Source organism: Rhinolophus ferrumequinum, chromosome 14, assembly GCF_004115265.2.
Source record: "Rhinolophus ferrumequinum isolate MPI-CBG mRhiFer1 chromosome 14, mRhiFer1_v1.p, whole genome shotgun sequence".
In the NCBI taxonomy this organism is placed as follows: Eukaryota; Metazoa; Chordata; class Mammalia; order Chiroptera; family Rhinolophidae; genus Rhinolophus; species Rhinolophus ferrumequinum.
This window is the reverse complement of record NC_046297.1, coordinates 58,384,238-58,409,728: the sequence shown is the minus strand read 5'-3', so window position 1 is coordinate 58,409,728 and position 25,491 is coordinate 58,384,238. Positions and strand designations below refer to the sequence as shown.

Below are 25,491 nucleotides of genomic sequence, written 5' to 3'. Positions count from 1 at the left end.
TGTCTTGAATCCATCAGGGACTTGTGATATCTCCTGCTGTAATGGTGACACTGTATTGCCTGAGACTTAAACCTCTGGTGTAATTTGATTTGACAGTGTGGTTTGGCGTGGGACTTTTTGAAAGTTTTCCTTTTCTTTGCTTCCCTCCTTTCCCACCAAATCTTAATGATTCTATTTGCTATGCATTTACTATGCATACCAGTTTCAATGGTTGGTTCTGTTTACTTCAGGACTTGTGCATGCCTGGGCAGGTGACTTGGGAGAAGTTTATGCATCTGCTTGGGATCCACTTCTGTCCCTGAGGCAGGCCAGCCTCTGGGAAGTGACTTTTTTTTCAGGAGTTGCCTGTTCAACTTTTTTCCTTTGTTCTGCCTCTCCTTGCATGTCTATAAAACCTTTTGGGGGTATTAATGGCTGGAAGGCGGTCTGTGTGACAAGGAGCCCACTGTCTTCTCTTAATGCTGCCATTTTGGAGTAAACCTGCTTTTCTTTCCACCAACCTCACCTCTGAGTTTTGGCTTTTGTGTGGCAAAGAGCCGGAACTTTTGCACAGTAACACAACCAATGGAGTGTGATGCAGAAGTCACAGTGATATTGTGTGACTTCTGATGCTAGGTAACTCAAGGTGACACAGCTGCCACCTCTCTCTCTCTCTCTTTTTCTCTCCACTTGTCTGGGGACTCCTGAGCCAACATGTAAAAAGTCCAGCTCCCCTAAAGCTGCCATGCTGGAGGAAGCATGCGAAGAATCTTCTCAGAGACACTGCTCCAGCTCCTTGCTGATCTCGTCTTCCCACATCAGGCACCAGACATGAATAAAGGCATTGTGATGACATCAGCTCCAGCCATGATCTAGCTACAATCTCATGAGTGATCTCAAGCCAGAGCTACATGTCCAAGCCCTAACTCTTAACCCACAGACACTGTAACAGAAAATAATTAGTATTGTTTTAAGCTACTATGTTTCGGGATGGTTGATTATGCAGCCATAAAGAAACAAATACACAACCAGAGGAAAACCCGACATCATGTTCCACTGCTTACCTCATTGATCTCAGTCCCATCTGCGTTGTTGTATACAACTCGATAACCAGTGACCTTTCTTGAAGTTAGATCCCAGGCTAACCGGGCACTGTTAGAGCCAACATTGGAGATTCTCAGGTTCCTTGGTGGACTTAAGGGCACTTTGCAGTAAATGGATAGAAAATAATTAAAAATTTAAATAATATACAGGTAAAAAAGACAAAACAACAACAACAACAACAAAAATCCAGCATCTTTGGCTTCTGAGCTACTTACAAATTAAAAATTTCACCCTGTTCATAAAAATATTATGAGCTTCCTGCATTTAGCCAAAACCAGACTTGCTAATAAAAGTTTTACTCAGTTTTAAAAAAGGAAATGAATAAATTAACAAAGAAAAAAGTATCCTTATAAGGAATGACTAGTAGTAATAAATCACACATGCTTAGAAATTAGTAAGATTTAGGGAAATTTTCTCTGCCTTTCTTCTCTAGTCAATGTTATTATTAAAGCCTGATGTACATAAGCAACCTAATGGATCAAAAACCAGGACACCTAACACTAAATCTTAGCGATTCCATTCAACTATCACAGGATTCTGGCAAAGTTATTCTACTTCTCCACTCCACAATTTCTCAGGTGTGAAATGAGTGGGGATGACATCCATCTGTCATCTCCACTTAGGTATCTATCGGGTATTTCCAAACATGCCCAAAACTGAACCAGTGACTCCTGTCACCTCTCCCAATCTTCTCTCAGTCTCTCCCTCTGAGCACATGAAAATTCCATTCTTCCCATTGCTCTGGCCAAAAACTTTGGAGTCAGCCAAAATTCAGGTTTCTGAACATATGTCACCTTCACGGTGAGGCTTTCCACGACCATCTTATGTAAAATAATCCTTCCACTCCATGCTGCTTCCCTCCCTTCCCTGACTTGTTCACTTGTATTGCATATTTATGAGTCTGCATATTTATGAGACTCTCTCTCCTCCAATATATTATAATCTCAGAGGGTTAGGGAATTTGGTTGAATTTTGTTCTTGGTTTTATCTCTAATATACAAGTACTCAATAAATATTTGTTGAATCAATGAGTAGGATTCCTGCTTAAATGAATCTTGGTGACTCTGTGAGACTAGATACAAATAAACACTTTGCTATTGTTTTAAAAAATATTTAAAGAGGTGTTGGCCTTTCAGCAAATTCCTATCAATCCCATAATGTTTTGGATTTCTTCAAGGACCCTCTTCTGACTCAACAGATTAAAATTTGTTGATAATCTTTGAGAGTTTCATGAGCTTTTACTGATTCAAGTAAAAACAATTGTAAAGATGTATTACATGCTTTCTATGAGCCTGAGATGCAGCACATGTTATCTCATTAAATGCTTACATTAAACCGTAAGAAAAAAGTTACAAGTATCCGCATTATACAGATCATGAAATTGAGGTAACTTGGCCAACGTCACAGTTAGAACGAGCAGAAAAGCAGGTAGAGTTAAACTAAGCAACTAATCAATTGATTCAAGAGCCTGTGGTATAGTGCTGATAGAGCTAGCAGAGCAAAAACCAAGAAAATAAATAATGACAAATGTCATTCATAGTACAAAGTATGTTTCCTCATCCCTAAAGCCAATTCTTTCATTAATTTAATCAATGTTGATTATTTGACAATAAAGAGCCTATAAGACTTAGTGACTCAATACTTACTCTTAGGTATTGAGAAAGAAAGCATAGGAGAGAGAAAAGCAATATAATTATTTTAAGTGTTGTGCACACTTTGCTCTAAATTTTTCTGGAGTGTAGTTAAACTCAGCAGCACGATGGAACAATGTCTAGTTTCTTAGTACATAAAAATGCCAGTCTGAGGAACAAGTACCCAGGACATAATTTTTTAAAACCTTTTTTAAAATTTTTAATCAACTACCAATTGGGGAAAACAGTCATGAACATTTTTTTAACATAAAAAAAAAATGAGTATTCTGAGTGATAGATGGACAGTTGAGAAAAGTTTTACTTTCAAATTGAAAGAGTCCCAAAATTCACTTAAGTCAAGTAATATATTAGATGCCTTCTGGCATAATTCATTTCTTTTCTTCTGTGTTGGTCTCTCCCAGTTTTTGTGGTGTTTTTTTTTGTTTTGTTTTGTTTGTTTGTTTGTTTTGAGGGGGGTTGTTTATTTGTTCTCTTAATTCCATTTGTCTTTCTTCATCCTTGACTAACAAAGAATGAATGTGGGAGAAAATTTCTTTCCTTCTCATTCAATTTCTACATATGTTTCCCAAGTAGAATCTTAAAGACAAAAGCACTCTAGAAACTGTGCTATTCACCTCCTCCCAAGGTGCAGAGGGCTGGGCAAGATCCTCAGTCTTGCTGTACTTCCTTATGTTTCAAAACACCATGGAAAGAGTCATGTTTTTAATGTTAGCTGACAAAGCAGTATGAGTATGCCAGGGTAGTATTTTGTCTATACAGTATTTTTAAGTAAAATAGATAAATAATGATAAAATTATGACAGACTTTAACCTGTACATAACCAATGAGGAGGGTCTGTGGGCGGAGCTAAGGCTTATGGGAGGAGCACTTGCACTCGAGGAGGTCTGACAATTAAGTTTGCGAACTTATTGCAACGGTGTTGCTAACCTTTTTTTGATATTAGAGGGATCATTCGTTATGAATTTGTACTAACTGGACAAAAAGTTAACCAAGTTTACTATTGGGAAGTGCTGAAAAGGCTGCATGAAAAAGTTAGATGACCTGAACTTTTCGCCAACAATTCATGGCTCTTGCATCACGACAATGAACCAGCTCACACGTCATTGTCTATGAGGGAATTTTTGGCCAGTAAACAAATAACTAGATTAGGACATCCTCCCTACTCACCTGACCTGGCCCCCAATGACTTCTTTCTTTACCTGAAGATAAAGGAAATATTGAAAGGAAGACATTTTGATGACATTCAGGACATCAAGGGTAATACAACGACAGCTCAGATGGCTATTCCAGAAAAAGAGTTCCAAAATTGCTTTGAAGGGTGGACTAGGCGCTGGCGTCGGTGCGTAGCTTCCCAAGGGGAGTACTTTGAAGGTGACCATAGTGATATTCATCAATGAGGTATGTAGTACTTTTTCTAGGATGAGTTCACGAACTTAATTGTCTGACCTTCATATGTCATCCAGGGAGCCCTACAGGAAGAGCTGTATGTTTACTACAGAGCTCTATGGTAGTAACAGCTCCTTCCCTTAACTTCCTCTTCCCCTCTATAAAGTATCTACTCCGTCTTTGTCTGGGTCAGTATGCACATGTAGCTAGCTCACCACAGCTGCACCCACTGGATTGCAATCCTTTATATTTCCTGAATAAATCCTTTAGGTGACAGAATACCAATTGATTCTGTTTTTCCAGTCAACAATAGATAAACCTTTTCTAAAAATATTAAGAACTCTATATTTAGCCAAAATTAGACTTGCTAATAAAATTTTTACTCAATAAAAAAAACATATTATATAATAGTAATATAATAGTTGAAATAAAATAAAGAAAAGATTGTTAGAAAAAAAGTGCTTTTATATTAGCGGGGGAAAACAGAAATATTGAGTAACTATGTGCTAAGTGCTTTCACCTGTACTACTGTATTTCACCTGTACTACTATTCCTCCTTTTACAGACTCGAAAAAGTTATATCACTTGCCCGTTGTCACCCAGTTAAAATATGACTTGAGCTGGGATTTGCATCTCGGCTACTCTGATTTCAAAGCCCATGTTCTTTCCCCTATATTCTGATCATAGATTTAGATAAAGACGTCGGTGGTTAGAGGATACCAAAGTTCAGTTCTAGTATTCATATCGACTCATAATAACAAGACTAGAAGAAACACATTTCTTTTCCCTAAGTGAAATACATATTTTCTAAAAAAGAAAGAAAATGTTTTCAATTACAATTGACATTCAATATTATTTTATATTAGTTTCAGATGTACAGCACAGCAGTTAGACATTTATATGATTACAGAAGTGATTTCCCCCAATAAATCTTGTACCTACCTGGCACCATACAATATTATTACAATATTATTGACTATATTCCTTATGCTGTACTTTACATCCCAAAATATACATTTTTCTGAAATTACAATTAGCTCTTAAGAGGTTTCCATCTAAAGTGATATTTCCATTTCAGACTCCCAGTGTTGATTTGGGCTTTTATTACAACATTTCATCTGAATGAGGGAACTGCTCACATGTTGTTTCTTGTCCTGTAACAGGATCGCTGGCCTCTTCTCCAAACATAGCATAAACTGTAACTGTGTATTCTGTATTGGGCAACAAGCCACTCAGTTGAATATCCGTGTGGGTCTCTCCAATTTTCATCTAAAAAGAACACATGTTATCAGGTTGTTTGCCCCTGTTATTAATCATGCTGCTCAGAGTGGAACTGAATGAAGGTGCGACTTCCCAGGATAAGACGGTCTCCTCACAACCCCTTCATCAAACAGGCTTCAGTCGTAATTTGTGCATTGTCTCGTGTCATTTTACATTAGGAACAGATGCTATGGAACCATATAAAACCGAACAGACCCATGCATGCTGATTTAGGATAACTCTTTACATCTGGACAAGTGGCAGTTGCAGTGAGAATAACAGTGTTGAATATTTGATCCCCAGAAGAATGTGGGTGGAATTGAATCAGACATGTTCTCTAGAAACAGTGTAAACTCCGGACCAGCATGTTGGGGGCAGTGCCAAGTGGGCATCTCTTACCACTTGGCTAAGTCTAACCAGTCCCCTGGCTGGATGCCCCATTTTTGCTTCAAAGCCAATTCGGCTGAACCAGTTTTGTTGACCATTCAGCCACTTGCATTGCAAGTCCCTTCCTGGATTCAGAAGAGATCAGTCCACCTGGATTCCCAAGTGGGCAATTTGCTTTTTGATTCTGGGATGATTTTTATGACCCTTGGAGTCAGTCAAACTAGCCAACATTCTCAGTTGTGTGACAACTGAGTGACAGCTGCATAACAGGATGGCTATATTTTTGTTTTGGAAGGAAGGAAAATATCTCCATAGACAGTCTCCAGTCATATAACTGCCAGTGTCATTGTCAAATTAAAGTTTTTAACTTTAAAATATTTCAACATATATAATAGAAATTTAGAGAAAATACTATAATACACCCTGATGCACCCACCTCTCAAATTTAATAAATGTCTACATTTTGTCGTATTGACTTTAGACCTTATTTTAAAAATAATTAATATATTCAGATAAAAGAGAAGTTCTTTCTCATCTTTTCCATTCACTACTTCTACCCTTATTGATCCATTTTTTTACTTCTACATACATATGTATATATCTGTAAATAATATATGGTTCTATATGTTTAACAATGTACATAAATGGGACCATATCAACATAACAATTTTATAATTTTTTTCTCTGTCAATATTATGTTTCAAGATTTACCCATGTTGATTCACAGGGACAGAGTTGACATTGCTTAATTTTTTTATGGTATTCTTTTGTGTAAATATGCCACTGTTTTCCATTCCTTTGTTGATGAATATGTCAGTTGTCTGCAATATTTTGTTCTGACCAGTACCTGCACTGAAAAATCCTTGTAGGATGTTTCCCTGTGATATGTATCTGAAAAAAAATGTGTGATGAAATATTTCAAATTATTCTCCAAAGCAATTGTATCAATTTACATGAGTTATTCTGTTTCCTTATATACTCACTAATATGTAGTATTGTCATCAGACTTGAAAACACTGTTTGCTAATCTATTGGGTATGAACTGGTATCCTTTTCTTTTTTATTTGTCTCTTTCCTGGCGAAGCTGAGCATTTTTCTAGCATCATTTTAAGTTTCCCTTCTGCCAAATTAATTCAAATCAACATTCTATCCAAATGTGCAAAAGCTACCCAAACCTTGCAAATAAAAGAACATATGTCACCAATGCTCTGTACTTGACACTTAGATTCACCATATTTTTGTCCCTCAAGATTTCTGTCATGAGGCAGATTTTAGACCACAATCAAATTCTGAGCTCCCTCTTTTATCCACTCTACCTCCCAGGTCAAGACATTCCCTAGTATCATAGACACTTCTTTATTTCGTGGACATCTGTATTACAGTCATTGTTCCCTAAAAATTAAAAGTGAGAACTAAAATAAATCATTCAACAGCCAAACATTCATCATTTAAAATGGAATAAATGCAAAAGAATTAACAACGAGATGCATTTGCCTACCTCTCAAACTAATAAAAAGAAAATTCTAAGTCAGTATACATAGGGGAAAACAGCCATTTGTGAATTGCATATAGCAATATAAATTATATAAAATTTCTCTAGAGTCATTTGGTAATAGCTAGTGTAAGTCTTAATAATTGGCATATCCTTTGAAAAAAGAAACTCTATTTCTAGTACTTTAGCCTCAGGAAATAATCAGACAACCATGCATTATTATGTGTTTACAAATGGTGACAAAAGCATATTTATACAGCAAATAATTTAAATGTCCAATATCATAAGATTAATTGAACATGACCTGGTACAAACCAACAATGGAATACTATAAAGCTGTTCAAAATGCCTATATAAACTATTATTTAATGGTATGGAAAGATATTCACAATATACAAAACGAAAACAGAAGACTACCCAATCATTCCCATTTGGTGTTGTTAAAAACGCATTGAAAAAGACTGAACTAAATGTTAACCATCGCTCTTTCTAGGTGGTGACGTTACAAATGACTTTTTTTCCTTTTGCTAATGTGAACATTCTATATTTTGTACATTCAATTTTTACAGTAAAATATATATATATATATTTTTAAGGAAGTCAACAATTCTAGCTCTCTAGTGGGCAGCAGATGGTTACCTCTTTTTCATCCCCAGCCAGACCCTCTGTGAGAGGCGCATAGAGAATCAGGTATCCAGATGCTCCAGCCACTGCATTCCATTTTGCCCTCAGACTGTTCTCAGTCACATCATACAGTTCAAGGTTGGAAGCCATGGGTAAAGCAACTGCAAGAGGAGATTTTTTTTTTTTTTTAACATTCAGCCATCTGTCGGTGTGCTTGCTTATTTCAAAGTATCTTTGCGCTAGTATCTACTAAGTAAACATAGCTTATTTTTCAGATAATTTTCATCTTTAAATCTGTTCACATAGCCTTCTGGGAAGATAAACATAGTGACTGTTTAGAGCAAGAGTGACATCTTCTTGTGTCTTATAAGCCACTACAGTGACGGGCATGTTTGTGAAGGGTAAGAAGACAATTCTGGCCATCACTTTATGTCCATTACAAGCATTGTTTGACATGCAGCCGCCATTAAAAATAGGTGTGGGGTCACTTAACAAATGGACAGGATAGCTGGCTGGATGAACAAATATGCAAATGAATAACTACTCCTTGACACATTCAATCAGGGACACTGATGAGCCGTGACTAAGTCAATAGCAATAGGGTTTGAGAAAAAAATGGAATAATCAAGAAATGAGATTGGTCATATTTGAGAGGTTGGGATAAAGAGATTAAGGATAAATTGCAAGTGCCTATGCCAAAGAAAACTATGAAATGTTGTTTTCAAACGCAATTCTAGGCCCTCGATACCTGGGTTCTGCCAGCTTTTCCGACCACAAAGTCCAGTTCAGGACTCTGCTTACACATGCAGCTCCTTGTCATACTTCTGCTGGAGTACTTGTAGCACTTCACTGCACTAATTTGTTTGCATATCTTTGGTTTGCATTCCCTCCCTTACTAGATAAAAAGTTACTTAAGGGTAGGAACTGTCACTAAAACACAGAGGGTGCCAAAAAAATGTATACACATTTTAAGAAAGAAAAACTATATTAAAATTGTAATACTCAATATATACTGATAACAAAAGATGAGTACAAGTCATGTTCGACTTCTGCAATGACAAGAGGTTCTCAAAGTGGTTACAATCAGCGTCCAGACACTTCTGATAACGGTGAACTACTGCTTGAGCAACGCTGACCAAAGTGTCCACTTGTATACGTTTTTTTGGCACCTCCGGTATTTCTGAAAAGCAGTTACTGCCAGGGATAAATCCTACAATATGTTGGACACGAAGTGTGATTATCATACTGCTTCACACATTATTATTGGTGCTGTTTATATTGCTATTGTTCTATCAGAGACAGAGTTTTTAGACCTACTTTGCATAGTGCCTAGCATGGAATAGGACCTCAGTTAATGTTTGAAATAACTAAACGAGTGGGTAATCTTTTCTCAGGATTGTCTGAGTGTGTGTGTGTCTCTGTGTGTGTGTGTGTGTGTGTGTGTGTGTGCACGTACACACACACATACTCATGATCATGCACAGGTAAGGAATTACTAGTATCCAGAAGCTTGTTTTAACTACAATGATATGAACAATAAAAATAGATGAAATGTAATTGCCTTGTTATTCTACTGGTCAAGAGAGCTACAGAGCTCTTTCTCTACTTCTGAGAAATTCAAGCTGAGGGCTTGGTTCATAACAGGCATTCACTCAATATTTCATGACAACCCTTTTCCAGGAATTTGATTCAGGATGTCCCTTGATACAACCTGCGCAGAATTCCAATGGAGGAACGGCCACCTACGCAATGCTACACAGTCAGAAGTGGGGTAGAATTCAATACATACGTGTGGTTTCGGCTCCCCGTAGGCCTTCACTAGCAGTGTGAGGATAGATTGCGAAGACTGCTACCTGATATTCAGTCAGAGACATCAAGTTTTTCAACACCGTGGAAGATATACTTCCATCCACCACCACCTATTTTAAGAACAGTTCAAGGAATGAGACTATCGAATATCTCACAGGCAGAATTGAAATCACAAAGGAGAAATACCACCAGCAAGAATATTTCATTAAATATTTTATTTGTGCCACATCCTCCTTCCCACTGCGGCCGTCAGTTTTCCTTCAATGCCTACATCAAGTGATGCACCGTTTATGGCATATGTCCAAAAGTCCCTTATCAATTCCTATCTGATGGAAATTGCGTCATTCCCATTCTAATCACATGACTTAATAACAGCTGACATGTGATATTTTTCCATAGAGCTTTGGGAAGCATTTAAAAGGTTTATTAGTCATGAAAAAGACAAAACCATTGGAAGCACTCTGATTTTTTTTAAGTCCAGATGATTGAAGCCTCCATGATCTACTTCTTTAACACTTAAAAAAAGTCCTAACTCCTGCCATAACACAGAAGAAAATTGTGAAATACGCAGAGGTCAGTAAGGGGTTAGCACAATAATAGGTTAGCACTTCAAAACAAAAAAGAAAGAGAGATTTCATCACATTTTAACATATTTCCTGTGAATTGCTGTCTCAAAGGTAGGAACTGGGAAGAATCCAATCATCTGGCAATACTGTGTTTCCCCGAAAATAAGACCTAGCCAGACAATCAGCTCTAATGCATCTGTTTGAGAAAAAATTAATGTAAGACCCGGTCTTATTTTACTATAACATAAGACTGGGTCTTTAATATGATATAATATAATATAATACAATATAATACAATATAATATAATATAATATAATATAATATAATATAACATAATAAATACCGGGTATAATATAATATAATATAATATAATATAATATAATGTAATACCAGGTCTGATATTAATTTTTGCTCCAAAAGACGCATTAGAGCTGAGTGTCCGGCTAAGTCTTATTTTCGGGGAAACATGGTACGTATTGTCCTTTGGTGGCCAACCTAAGAAAAACGCCTGCCACAGATGCTTCTCCATCGCACTGATCTCCATAAACATCCAGGAAATCCCAAACCCCAGAGGACTATATGACCACATAATTTGGAACACACAGACTTCATTAATGCAGCAAGTTCAGACCACTTCCAAAGTAAAAAGAATACATGAATAGCAAAAGAAAGTTCTGACCAGAAAACTAACTACAGATTTCTTTTGCTTTAGAACTCATTAATGTTCAAAAGAAAAAATAATGTCAAAATAAGTTTTGTTAGAAAGGGATACATGACCAGTTCTGAGGGTAATTTGATGGAGGTGAGAGGAGATATAAATACCATTACTCAGAAAGATGGGAGAACAATATGGACACATGGAAATGTATTTAAGCCAAATAATTTTACATGTTTGTGACAGAATAATCTCCATATATATATATATATATATATATATACATGTATCCATTTCTGTCTTGTCCTTACTCCTGGAGAAGACTTGAGAGAATAAAAATAATGGTTTGAAAATATGATCTCCGTATTACCTCATCTGGTTTTCCTCCCCTGGTGGGATAATACACGACTCTGTATTTTTCCACTTTTCCTGGGGCATGAGTCCAGTTAACCATAAAGCTTCTGGCAGTGACTTCAGAAGTGATCAACTCGGTAGGCGGCCCCGTGGTGGCAAGGGCTGAGGCTAAATGAAAGAAACATATAAAATGAACCTCTTTCCCAAAATTACTTCTTATGAACCAAGAAAATACCCTAAGTTGATTCAGTGATTTATTCCTACATTTGTTCACGTCACATTTAAGTGTCTATTAGGTACCAATCTCGATGTTAGGTTCTAAGGACACAAACTTAAATAAGACCTAGTCCTCGACTCTAAGGAACTTTCTTAAAGAAACTGCTATAGAAGAGTAAAAAAACAAAAACACAACATGAATTGGGCTTGTGTGCATCTACAGGTAGTCTTCTGAGCTCTTTAGAAGTATTATCTTATTCAAGTCTCAGTAGTTATTATTATTCTTCCCATTTTGTAGGTGAGAGAATCAAGGCACAATGAAGTTAAATAATTCATCCCAGTCTCACAATTAGCATGTATCAGAGATTAGTACTTGAGCTTGACACAAGAGCCTGTGTTTTTAAGCATCAGAGGACACAACCTCTATACTGAAGACATCAATTCAACAAATGGCCAATATCTAAAAATAAGACGATAAGAAAAGAACGAACATACTAAATGCCCACTATGAGCTAGACACTGTGTAAGCTCTTTGCGTGTGTCACATACATGTTAAAGCAAATTATTCCCTAAAAGATTTGGGACATGTAAAGTTCAAGGTCCTTGAATTTTAGGATTTCTTATCCTCTAGAGGCACTTACCAAGGGGAGTTTAGTAACCATAACACTGGGGAAAACCATAATTATTGAACACTACCTCTGGCCACAAACTGATTGCATGTTTTATCAGTAACATGTAGAGATTTTTTTGTGTGTGGGAAATTCTGGGCTGTAAGATAGTCTCATGAAGAAACTCAGAAAAGTTTGTTCAGGGAACTACTGCTTGGCTGCCCAACCTAGTTCCTCAACAAAATTAAAAACTTTGGCTCTGCAGAAGACCTTGCTAAAAGGATGAAAAGACAAGCTACAGATTAGAAGAAGATATAAACAAACCACATATCCAACAAAGGATTCATAGCTAGAATATAAAAAAGGAATTCTCAAAACTCAACTGTTAAAAACTAAACAAAAAAACAAAACCAAAAGAAGTTCGGTTAAAGTATGGGCAAAAGATAAGTACTCATATTTCACCAAAGAGGATATACAGACGCAAAATAAGCATGTGAAAAGATGTTCAAATTATCATCACAATGAGATATCAATACACACCTATCAGAACAGCAAAAAAAAAAAAAAAAAAAGAAAAGAAAAAAGTAGCAATAACAAATGTTGGTGACAATGGATGGAAACTGGATCACTCATATATTGCTGGTGAGAATGTCAAATGCTATGGCCACAAAATAGTTTGGTAGTTTCTTAATTCAAACTAAACTAAATATGCAAGTACAATATGATGTAGCCATTGTACTCCTGGGCATTATCTCAGAGAAATGAAAACATAAGTTCAAATGAGAACCTACACAAGAATGTTCCTAGCAGCTTTATTTGTAACAGCCAAAAAATGGAAACAACGAGATGTCTTTCAATGGGTGAAAGTTGATATAAACGGTGGTACATCCATACCATGGAATAGGCCACAGCCGTAAAAAGGAAGGAGCTACTGATACAGGTAACAGCTTGGATGAATCGCCAGGGAGTGAAAAAAGTCAACCCCCAAAAGGTTACATAACGCGTCTTTCCATTTATATAATATTTTCAAACTGAAAAATATTTAGAGATGGAGAACTGGTTAGCGGTTGTCAGGGGATACGGAGATGTCTAGGGAGGGATAGAAAAGAGTGTGGCTATAAAAGGACCACAGGAATGATCCCTGTGGTGGTGCAAATGATATATGGCGTGACTGCATCAGTGCCAACGGCATCCTGCCTCTGACCTTGTACTGCGGTTTTGCAATAGGTCACCACCGAAGGAAACTGGTGATGTATACTCAATCCCTCTCTACGTTATTTCTTACAACTTTATGTGAATATACAGTTATCTCAAAATCCAAAATTTAATTAAAAACAAACACACAAACAAAACCATGGTGGTCTCAATGCAACACTGTGGAGAGAATTATCCAGTGAGTGAAGTACCCCTCCCTCACACACAGTCGCCCATCTACTCTCTTTTCCAACCTGATGATGTCAAGTCTTAGGAGAATGGAGGACTCTATTGAGAAAGCCAAGATGAAAACTAGTAAGGCATTTCATAATCCACGAGAGACTTGCTCGGGGTCATACCCACAGGCGCAGAATGGCTGCTCTGGGTCACTGGTTTTACCTTTGATCTCCCGGTCCTGTTCTTCCACCCTGGAGCAGACGGTTCTGGTCAGGCTCTCCACGACCGTGTGCATCAGGTCAAATTCCGCGACGTTGTACACGTGCGTGGTGTCCGGTTCGGAAGCGATCTCTTGCAGTTCATTCTCATCCGCGTTTTTCACCCCTTGCAGTGAGGACAACAGGGAGGGTCGTGACATTCAGGTGAAAAAGCAACTGTAGCTGTTCCCAACCTGAGCTCGTCAGTCTCCATGCAATCAAAGCACCTGCTACTGCAACAAGGCACAGCTCCTGTCCGATGTTTTTTAAACGTCTCCTTCAGAATCATTTTTAAATGACCAATCTTAATTGGGTTCAGTCTATCTTAACAGGAAGATGTGTTGATGAAATTAACTTCTGTTTTGCCGTGAATATTGCAGGAACGATAGTAATGAAACCAGTATTTTAAACTATCACAACAGGTTTAATTTCTATAAAATAAGCCTACTTAAACTGAGAGATACTGCTAGAATAAAAATAATATATAATTATAATTACAGTATTATTATTATTATTTAGTAGTAAGGGAAAAAATGTTGAACATACGCAGGTATAATTGGCTGGATAGTAACCACCGCAGTTTTGTTAACGTAAATAGGCGAACTCTGGTTCTTCCACAATGTTTATTGAATTGAGCTGACCTCAGGTCAAGCTCATTGCTGGGTGTTTGGAATACAGCCCATGACAGAGTGATACAGAAACCCCTCAGCCCTTGCACTACTTTTCCAGTCTTTCTTAGCCATGGATGCTAATATTTAGAACGTGCTTACTGTGCCCCAAGCACGTGAGGGTTTTTTGCAGATTAACACATTAATCTGCACAAGCAACCCTATGAGTTTGGCACTACTGTTCCTCCCATTTTACAGATGAGTAAACCAACACACAGAGAGGTTAATTAACTTGCTGGAGGAAACACAACCGGGAAGTATATGGCTGGGATTCCACCCAGGCAGTCAAGATCCAAAGTCATATGCTCTTAACCACTGTATCTCAGAAGACTGCACATGAAAATGGGTAAATATTTGTTAATGAAGTCTATTTCTAGAAATAGAAAAAGGGAGGCATGGGGTTGGGATTTATGGGTGTGAAAGTGGACTTCTCTTCCCCAGGCTTCAGCAGACAAGAAGCATTTCTTTATAAATTCCTGACACTGCAATCATCTAAGGGTGTTTTTCAAAAAAGGTACCACAGAAGCAAAGAAGAGACATGACCTGGGGCACCATGAATTACTTCTTAGATGCCTGGCTGTGCCATTTAATTTATCTTCCAACCTCAACACACTGAGTAACAAAGCGATGGTTGTCTCTCAACTATTTGCTTTAGGGAGGTCACAGGATAATAAATACTACTGATTTTCAGGTAATTTCCAGAGAAAAAGTCCAAATCACATCTGAATTCACTTCAAGTTTTCCTTAAAAACTCATCCACTCATTATTAACAAGACCACAAAATGGAGAGTAAACACATAAATTAATCCCCCATTAGTTTAAGTCTTCCGCAGGGATTTCCTTTGTTGGAGAAGAGGATAGTAAAATAAAAACTGAAAATGAAATCAATCTCTCTGACGTTTCTTGCCTGCAGGACTTCTGCAATAGCTTCTAAAATGCACAGTTGGATCTGGGTCCACAATAGCAAAATAACATTGGCACGTGTTGAAGCAATGAGCTTCATGTCAGTAATGTTTTTCACGGCATTTAATTAAAACCAACAAGTGTGAATTTATATAACACTGTTGTGGGGAAGATAGTCCCAAATCTCTCTCTCTCTCTCTCTCTCTCTCTCTCTCTCTCTCTCTCTCTCTCTCTCTCTCTTTCTTTCTCTCTCACACACACACACCTTTCTAAACAAAACAGTTGGTTGCAAACAGACTGGAAAGAGGAAATGGTCATCATGACTTGGAAGGAGTATTTCTGGTAGGGATTTGTCCTTGCCTATCTTTGCGCCCGGCACCCACCACAACACCTGGCACACAGAAGATCAGCAAATACTTCCTGAGTGAAACATTCTAGAAACCACATTTTGAGTAGCAAGTTTAGGAATGGGTCAGAAGAACTGTGTCTTGTTCTGGGCTGGTTTGTGTTTTGTTGATCTCTACAAAACAGAAAACCTTCCTACTGCCAAAGAAAATGTAAACATTTTAATCAAGAGCCAAGGTGCCTCACCTCCATATTTTGCAGTGATTCTGAATGTGTGACATACACAGCCTTTTGCACCACCATGATACCTTACAATGGGTTAGTTTCAAAGAAATAATACTGCATATTTAGAATTGCGTACGTTCTTTAAATAGCTGCAGGACCTTCATTCCATGGCAATGATCAATTTGTTTCTCCCTGTATTACCACAGGAGACAGCTATAACGTGATACTAAAGAGAAAAGTCCTGCATAACTAAAAGGTAACATATATGTACCTAACCATTTAGCTTTATTCTTTTCACAATAGTTTACGTATGGTGTCTCACCTAGAGAGCTTCACATTATAGGATACATGTCAGTAACCATCACTTCCGTTTTAAATGTAAGGAGGTCAGCTCAGATTATATGACCAGCTATAATGAGAGCCAAGACTAGAAAGTGCTCAGGTCTCCTGGCTTTCCATGAAGTACACTTCGCTTACTTATTGTTTTAAGTGGTCTTGTATCTGTGCCCATTGTTAAAGCAGAACCATAAATAACACATACCTATGGCAAACAGTTCTACACCAGACTCACGAAGGTTTCTGGATGGTGGAATAATATCATCCTGGGACTTTCCATCTGTGATTAAAATGCCAATTTTGGATACGCCAGTCCTTGCTCCTGCTTCTGGTTTAAAACTATTTTCAAAAATGTAGTTCAAAGCAAGACCTGGGAGAAAACAAGGAAAAATAAACACAAACCAACCGCCTCTAATAAAAAGCCTTCCAATGCTGCAAAATGTAACCACAAAATGAGTAACTTATTAAACTAAAGAGGTTTTTATTAGATGCTAACTTTCATCTTCATTTCTACAACTTCTGCCTTGACGGATCGAATAAATAATTAATATCCAACTGGAGAGAGGTAATAAAAATAACTGAATACTGCATCATTTCAGAAACCAGCTTTTATAAAGAATATTGAATTCATGGCCAATGGATGTTGACAGATCTTTTACAAGAAAGGCTAAATCTTTATAATTTAGGATAAAGCAAGAATACCCACCCAATGACAACTGTTCCAAATAGTAGCACTACATTTTCAATTTTGTTCATGATGGTCTAAAGAATCAAAAAAAATTTTTTCTCTCTCTCTCTTTTTCAGGGGTAGTGAGGGCAAATCTAAAATAATAATTGAACTCCTAACTTTTGAGCGTGACACTTTTTACCCAGAAAAAAAATACTGTAATATCCTTATAGTATCTGTGTTTAATATATTTGTTGTTGTATTAACAAAAACCCATTAGATTATACCTCACATCAGCAAAGCAGTTATCAAGATTTCAGTGGTTTGCTTAAAAGTCAATGACAACATCTACATTGTTTTAACTGAGTATCCATGTTGTGTGCCTGTGAAAGGAAATAGCATGTACTGGTTAAAACCTTTGATAATCCCTTTGGCTGGGATAATTATAATCTAAATAGTCTTACGTTCTTCGTTTATCAAAAATGCCAGTGAGCCAAAGATTCACAAATGATAACTACTGTTTTCATAACAATTACTGATTGAGGATAAAGGCAAAGAAAATACCTTCTTTGAAAATAAGATAGGAATTTGTTTTTATTTCATGGGTTGCTGGAGGAGAAAACAGTTGAAAAGACAGGAAGGAAAAAGAACTGGCAATGGTTAAGACAGCTCCTGAAGCCTTAGGGATTGATCCATTCTCTTCTAGGTCAACTAAGCCCTTTCTGGGATGTTATATTCATATATAGCAAAAGGAATGAGATGTCTGGATTTTAACTCTTAAAGCTGAGTTTGAGAAAAGAGTCATCTGAGAATCTTAGATGCTGGTGTGATTTCAAAAAACACTATCCTAAGTCTTACAAAGCAGCAGACTAAAGTAATACAACATTCTTCGGCAAAATATATTGCTAAAAATGAGGACTAAACAAAACATACCTGTTAGTGTATTTCCTCCCTTGTATGGTAGATTTCGGACAGCTTCGATCACTTCATCTTTTGTGCTGAAGGCATTCAAGTGCCATTCTATTCTGGGGTCGCCACTATATTGTGCAAGACCTGGAAAAGAAAGAAGAGAAAGGCCACCCAGAAAAGATGAGTTACTCAAAGGTCTAGTGGATCATTTGAGAAACTAGAATAATGAAGGGCCTCATTCTTGCAACGTTCTTTTTCTCTGCTTCACTATGTACTTTCAAGAAGGATTCCTGGCATCAATTTAAGGAATTAAGTGGGGGAATTAATTATCTGGGGGCTGGGGAAATGCATGTATTTTCTAGCCATTTAGAAGTGACTACCTAATTATTAGGCACTTAGCATATTTTTTAAAAGTCTGATTGTGTTTGCAGATAAAAGGTCTAGATTTATAGGTTGGTTTTTATTCTCAAAGGAAGGAGTTTCCTCAATGGCTATTTAAAAGTGCAACGATGAGATTTTAAATAATAAAGTGTATATGTTGCCCAAAGGTTTACAACATTTTCACTTGCTTTTCATCTGTTAGATTTAATTTGGCAAAGATTATCTTGCACTATAAATCTATTTCCAATTTCCAATTTTTTTTAGTTCAATATTTCACTGGATTCAGCTGTGTCCTTTAAATAAAAAGAAAACTTTTACATGATAAATTCTTAAGCCAACTGTAACTTTAAAACTATTATTATTATTATTATTATTAATTATTATTGTCATTATTATCATTAGTCAGAGAAGATTTTGACTTCCAGAAAATTTAAATGTGTTCAATAATTAATTGAATGACAGTATCATAGCAAAAATTAGTAGGAATAAATAGTTATTGATCCAAACTTGCACTTTTGGTACCATCACTACAGTTGATTCTATAATTCTGAAGGCCACTTTATAAAGAGTTTTTCAAATTTCCTAAGAAGCATGCCAGAAGTTTGACACTTTGACAGCTGACTGCTGTTAATCACAGAAGATGTACCAATTCGTGTCTTCTCGGAGCCCACGTCAAATGCTGTCACCAGGTTTTCCAAGAAGAGCCGGACCAGTCTGAAGTTGAATCTTCCAATACTCCAGGAACCATCCACCAGGATTACAATATCAGCAATAGCTGGAGTTTGACAGAAAAATTTCACTTCTGCAAAGTACAAACCAGAAAAGCATCTGTGTTACTGTTGGAACTTTGAAAAGACCGAGTTTATTTTAATGTCTTTCAGATAACTTAGCGCTAAGAATACAGTAAAGTTCCCATTAAGGCAACCATATTTTTACAACCCTTCCCTTAAATGCATTTGCACTAGGGGAAAAAAAAAATGTGGTAACAGCTGGCAGCAGAGCCAGTGTTCTGGAAATAGTTAGCAAAACACTGGCAGGTTCACACCATCCTGGCAACTCGAGCCTTCTGCATATTTTAGAAAGTAGTATCTGTGCGAAATCATCCAGCTTTGGGTTTCAGCCTGTAGATTCTTTCCAGGAAAGGTCTTAGCAACATCAGGGTGGGAGCAGAGATGTGGAAGACAGCCAGGAAGCAGAGGCAGCTCTCCTGTTCTGATAAGTCTATGCTAGAGGAAATGATAGAAGAGAAATATGGGCTTCCTGAATTCAAGGAAAAGTCAGGGCTATGCATGTAGTACAAAAAAGATACATAGACCTTTGCTAAATTAGAAAGGGTTTGGGAAGGAGGAGATGGGAAAAGGGCCCAAGAGTTTCCCCAAACTGAAATTCTTCTGCACACATATCTCCCTGATACATGGGAGATACCTTCTAAGACCCCCAGTGGATGCCTGAAACCATGGACCACAGATAGTACTGAACCATATATAATATGGTTATATATGAGAGAAATGTATACACATTTAAAGAAAGGAAAATACTATATTAAAATTGTAATACTCGATATATACTGATAACAAAAGATGAATACAAGTCACATCTGATTTCTGCAATGACAAGAGGTGTTCAAAGTGGTTACCATCAGCATCCAGACACTACTGATGACGGCAAACTACTGCTTGAGAAACGCTGACCAAAATGTCCAGTGGTATACATTTTTTTGGCACCCCCTACATATATATGTATACACACACACACACACACACACATGGTTTGTGTATATACATACGTACATATATGTATACATACATGCATACATACATGTATATGTATACACACACACACAGTAACCTTCTTTTCCTATACATACACACCTATGATAACGTTTAAGGCTCTTCTTTGGCATATCTGAATTGCCAGCATCACTACTCTCTTGAGCTTTGGGGTCATTAAGTAAAATAAGGGTGACGTGAACACAAGCACTGTGATAGACTGACAGCCGATCTGATTATCTAAATGACTGCTAAGTGACTAACAGGTGGGGAGCATATACAGTGTGGGGATGCTTCACATCCTGGGTAGGGTGGCCCGAGATGGCGCAGAACAAGATGTCATCATGTTACTCAGAACGCCGCACAATTTAAAACATATAAATTGTTTGTTTCTGGAATTTCTGATATAATATTTTCGGAACACTGTTGACCGCAAGTAACTAAAACCATGAAAAGTGAAACCCCCTATAAAGAGGGATTAGTGTATTGTGCCTATATGACAATAAGATTTTGTCCCTTACAATCATTTAAGTAATTGATTTTTAAACAGCACAATTAGGCTTCAGAATAAGGATTAGAAAAGGATGCCCAGTGCCTGGAGTGGCACTACTCTAAGCTTTATTCTCAGGGGAAGCCTCATCCTGCAGTGATTGTAGGAAAGATGCCAAGGGAGAACAGCTATCTTGGCAGCAGAAGAGGAGGCTGTCTGATAGGTAGGGAAGGTTTGTGCCTGACTAGGTGAAAACCACCACGCACAGTCACACAGAGCCAAAATACTGAAATATTCTTACTTACTGTGTTTAGGAACCCTTAAAAATGTCATGGCATTGTTAATGTTTATATTTTAGTAGTACTTCTGCATACTGTAGTTTGTACTTCCAAAAAAACTGCTCAACTTTGCTGAATTTTCATATTAGGACTGGAGACCATGAATAGTGTATGTGTGGGGGGGGGCGGGGGGTGTCTTTGTGTCCATGTCAATTTCTTGAAATTGCTCAACATATCCCTAGTTTGTTTTCTAACATTAAAATAACAATAAAACAATACTAGAAATATAATTTATGTAATTAAAACCAAAATACAGAGTGTTCATAAATAAATTGAATATACATTTTTCCTGGGGGCCGGGGGGAACCCTTCAGCTACTATAGTTGGGTTAGGCAGTTTAATATGTATCTCTGCACCTGGCAGGCCACATTTTGCTGAAAGGACCTTGATATTTCCCACCCACCCCCAGACATAAATATGTGTAGAATATCTAGATCCTTTTACAAAATGGGGGAAAAATATATTTGGCAATGAAATGCTCATACAAATATAAAAGCCATAGAGTACAATTCAATCCAAGGATAATACGTTACATCTTGGGGCACCAAATCTTCCTTCCTTAATAACCAAATACAAAGTACCACACTGGAATAGTCTAGAACAGAATAATGCAAGAAGCCATGGGACAGAAATTAATTTGTTTTTTGGAACTAATCAGGGAAAATTGAAGTCTTATAAAGCTTTAATAATCTATTTATCTCACTTTTTTTAATGGGGAAACTTACCTCAAATGGAGAGTAGTTATTCTTTCTCTTCGAAATTATTGGGAATATTATTTCATTTTTTTAAAATTAATTGTTTGGGTACAAAGTAGATAATGTCTTAGGAAGGGGACAATTTCTTTTTGCTTATTTAGAAGAGGAGTATGAAAATAGGTATATTCTATTTTAATTTTAAAATTGTTTCCAATTAAAAAAATGTTTTGTTTATTTAGCTCATTCAAGTCATTTTGACTTGGGGATTCTATATAGCTCCAAAGTGAAGTATAAAATTAACTGACTATAAATTAAAAGATTGATGAATTTAATATTAAAATATTAAAAGTCATGCATCAAAAAAAAACCTTAAGAAAAATGAAAAGACAAGTTACAAATGGGAGAAGACATGTACAATATAAAATATTTAAAAAGAGGAGTAGCCAACTGGCTCAGCTGGTTGGAGCGCAGTGCTCATAACACCAAGGTCACCGGTTCGATTCCCACATGGGTCAGTGAGCTGCATCCTCCACAACTAGATTGAAAACAATGACTTGACTTGGAACTGATGTGTTCTGGAAAAACACACTCTTCCCCAATATTCCCCAATGAAAAAAATAGTAAAACTAAAAAAAAACTAAAAAATAGTCAGTATCAATAATATATAAAAAACAATAAATAGATACTTCAGAGAATAGGAAATAAATGGCCAATAAATGAAGAGAATTTTAACTACACTGGTGATCACAGTAATAAAATAAAAAAATCAAGACCACAATGAGATACATTTGTGCTCAATCAACTGGAAAAAATGAATAAATTTGATACCATTTACAATTGTCCAAAGATAATGAAATATTTAGGTATATACTTAAAACCTATGCAAGGTCTGTGTGCTGAAAATTATACTATTGATAGAAGAAATCAAAGAAGACATAAATAAATGAATAAATGGAGAGGAATACCATGTTCATGGATTGGAAGACTGAGCATAGTAGAGATGTTAATTATTCCCAAATTGATCTATAGGTTTAATCCAATTCCAAAATCTCAGAAAGGCTTTTTTTTAGACATAGATTAGCTTATTCTAAAATTTATATGGAAAGGTCAGACCCTGGAATAGCTAAAACAATCATGACAAAGAATAAAGTGGAAGGAATCATTTTATCATTTTTAGTAGATATTTAGCCTACTAACTATACAGATATAATAATCAGTATAGTGTGTTTTTTTAGAAAGATAGTGTGTTTTTTAGAAGGCTAGACACATGTATCAATGGAAAAGAACAGAAAAAACAAAAATATTCTCAACTATATGATTTCAAATCTAAATAGGATTTTAGACAAATGTGCAAAAGTACTTCAACAGATGGTGCTGGAGCAATTGAACATCCATGCAAATAGATGATAGATAGATAGATAGATAGATAGATAGATAGATAGATAGGCAGAGAAATAAATAAATAAACTTGACCTAAAACCCATACTTTACACCAAAATTAATTTAGTATGGATCAACTAATGTAAAAGTAAAACTATGAAACTTTTAGGAAAAAAATAGGAGAAAATCTTTGAATGCAAAGAAAATCTTAGTTTCATAGACTAAGAGTTCTTAAAGTTGACATAAAAAGAAAAATTAACAAACTGAACTTTATCAAAATAAAATACTTTTGCTCTATAGAAACTCACATGAAGAAGATGAAAAGACAAACTACAAACTGGGATAAATATTTGCAAACCACACACTCAACACAGGATTAGTACATAAAATACATAAAAAACTCTCAAAACTCCCTAGTAAATATTGATAAAACCAAACAATCCAATTAGAAAATGGGTAAAAGACTTGAACAGATTTTTCACCAAAAAGGACATACAGATGGAAAATAAGTACGTGAAAAGATGTTCAACATCATTAACCATCAGGAAAATGCAAATTAAAACCACAGGAGTTTTCAAAGTACACACCTATCAAAATAGCTGAAATAAAACACAGTGATAGCAATAAATGCTGGCAAGTATGTGTAGAAACTGGATCACTCACACATTGCTCATGGGAATATAAAATGGTATAACTACTCTGAAAACAGTCTGGCAGTGTCTTTAAAAAAGTATACATAAAATTACCATGCAAACCAAACCACTGCACTCTTGGACATTTATTCCAGAGAAATGAAAAGTTACATTCACATACACAAAAAAGTTACACAGATGTTCATAGCAATTTTATTCAAAATAGCCAAAACCTGAAATCTGTCCAGATATCTTTCAACAGGTTAATGGTTAAATAAACTGAGGTGTATCCATACCACGTATTATTATTCAGCAGTACAAAGGAAAAAAACTATTGATACACACAACTGAATGAATCTTCACGGAATTATCCTGGTGAAAAAAAGATAACCCCAAAAGGTTACCTACTTCATAATTCCATTTATATAACACCTTTTAAATGAAAAAATATTTAGCAAGCGAGGACTGATTTTCGTGGTTGTCAGGTGGGAAGCACATGGATGTGTTTATAAGAGCTATAGGGGAATCTTTATGGTGAGGGCCCTGGTCAACATCTTGGCTGTACTTGTGGCTACACAAACATACACATGTGATAGAATGTATAGAAGTAAATAAACACACACACACAAATGACTACAAGTAAAACTGGAGAGGTCTGAACAAATGAGTGTATTGTATCAATGTCAATATGCTGATTGTGACATTGTACTAAAATTTTGGAAAATGTTACTACTGAGGGAAACTGAATAAAGGGGTACACAGATCTTTATTATTCCTTATAGCTTCTTGTGAATCTACACTTACCTCAATAAAAAGTCAATTTAAAAAGTATTAATAATAGAAATGTCTAATAATACATGCATAAAAAAAGATATGGACCCTCAGAATCTCTTGTACATTGCTAATAGAAATGTACATTGTTGCAGATTATTTGGAGCACCTTTTGGCAATTTACTCCTAAAACGGAATATTCCCGTTTTACCACCCAACAATTCTACTTTCACCTCTATCCCAAGGGAGATTCTTGCACATGTACAACAGGAAGCAAGTAGAAGCTTGATAGTAGCACTGTTAACAGTAGCAAAAAGCTGGAAACAATTCAAATGCCTATCAGTAGGAGAGTGGATCCGTAGCTGGCATACAGTAAAATTTTATATAAGAGCGAAAATAAATGCGCTACATTGAAATGCAACAATCTGGATGAATTTTAGCAACATATTGCTATTTGGTGGGTACCAATATCTAGTGGGGGGAAAAACAAGTCCCAAAAGATTGTTACTAGCATGATATCATTTTATAAAGGTAAAAATAACTCATACAAAAATATTCTCTTTTGACAAACACATATGGATAAGATAGATCTATGTAAAAGAGAAAGCAAGGGGATGATGAAGACGGAGTCCAAGTTGGTGATTGCCTGGGGTGAGGGGAGCCAAGGACTTGGATGGAAGCCGTGCCATACGGTTATATGTGGGCTGTGATCAAGGTCTTAGTGTTATGGGGATAAAGAGGTTTGGGTGCATGTGCCATTAAAAAGATAACTAATGAAGTAACTAATTCTAAAAAGAGGTAAGGAATCCTATCCAGCACGCAGAAACTATTGATCAAAAAAATAATTTTAGTGTTTCTGTCATACAACGTAAGAACGAAACTTTAAAAACAAGCTGCAAGTCCACATACTTCATTTGAAATTAAGACCTGTGCCCTGTTTTCTAGTTAAAGACTAGTCTATGTTACAGCAGCAGGAAGATGTCATTTTTAAGAATTTCAGAAGTCAAAAATGTATAATTGGCTTTGCAGTCCCAAGGACAATTTTTCTTCAAGATTAGTGCACACTCACCTGGGAATTGTGAAAACAGTATTTTTTTTTCAAACGCCTTAAACCCTGATTATTAGCTCTAAGATACATCTAAACACAAAGATTCTGAGGGCTGTTCCCACTATAGCAGGTACAAATACAGTGTGCTCACCTCCAGTAAGATTTGCTGTAGGTAGAATTCATGTGGTATGCTTACCCTATCGACAGCTTCTG

General features: G+C 36.4%; 1 protein-coding gene across 2 annotated transcripts in view; it reads right to left on the bottom strand.

Annotated features, from left to right (window-relative positions):
* The window catches only part of COL14A1 (collagen type XIV alpha 1 chain), a 201,746-nt gene that overhangs the window by 126,721 nt on the left and 49,534 nt on the right, over nucleotides 1–25,491 (bottom strand). For both annotated transcript variants that reach the window (XM_033126918.1, XM_033126919.1), the window contains exons 6-14: nucleotides 18,802–18,957; nucleotides 17,799–17,918; nucleotides 16,404–16,568; nucleotides 13,687–13,848; nucleotides 11,286–11,437; nucleotides 9,674–9,803; nucleotides 7,900–8,045; nucleotides 5,261–5,390; nucleotides 1,044–1,183 (exon numbers count right to left, since the gene is read on the bottom strand). In XM_033126918.1, the coding sequence (XP_032982809.1) occupies nucleotides 1,044–1,183; nucleotides 5,261–5,390; nucleotides 7,900–8,045; nucleotides 9,674–9,803; nucleotides 11,286–11,437; nucleotides 13,687–13,848; nucleotides 16,404–16,568; nucleotides 17,799–17,918; nucleotides 18,802–18,957 (1,301 nt within the window). The remainder of the gene's footprint in view (nucleotides 1–1,043; nucleotides 1,184–5,260; nucleotides 5,391–7,899; nucleotides 8,046–9,673; nucleotides 9,804–11,285; nucleotides 11,438–13,686; nucleotides 13,849–16,403; nucleotides 16,569–17,798; nucleotides 17,919–18,801; nucleotides 18,958–25,491) is intronic.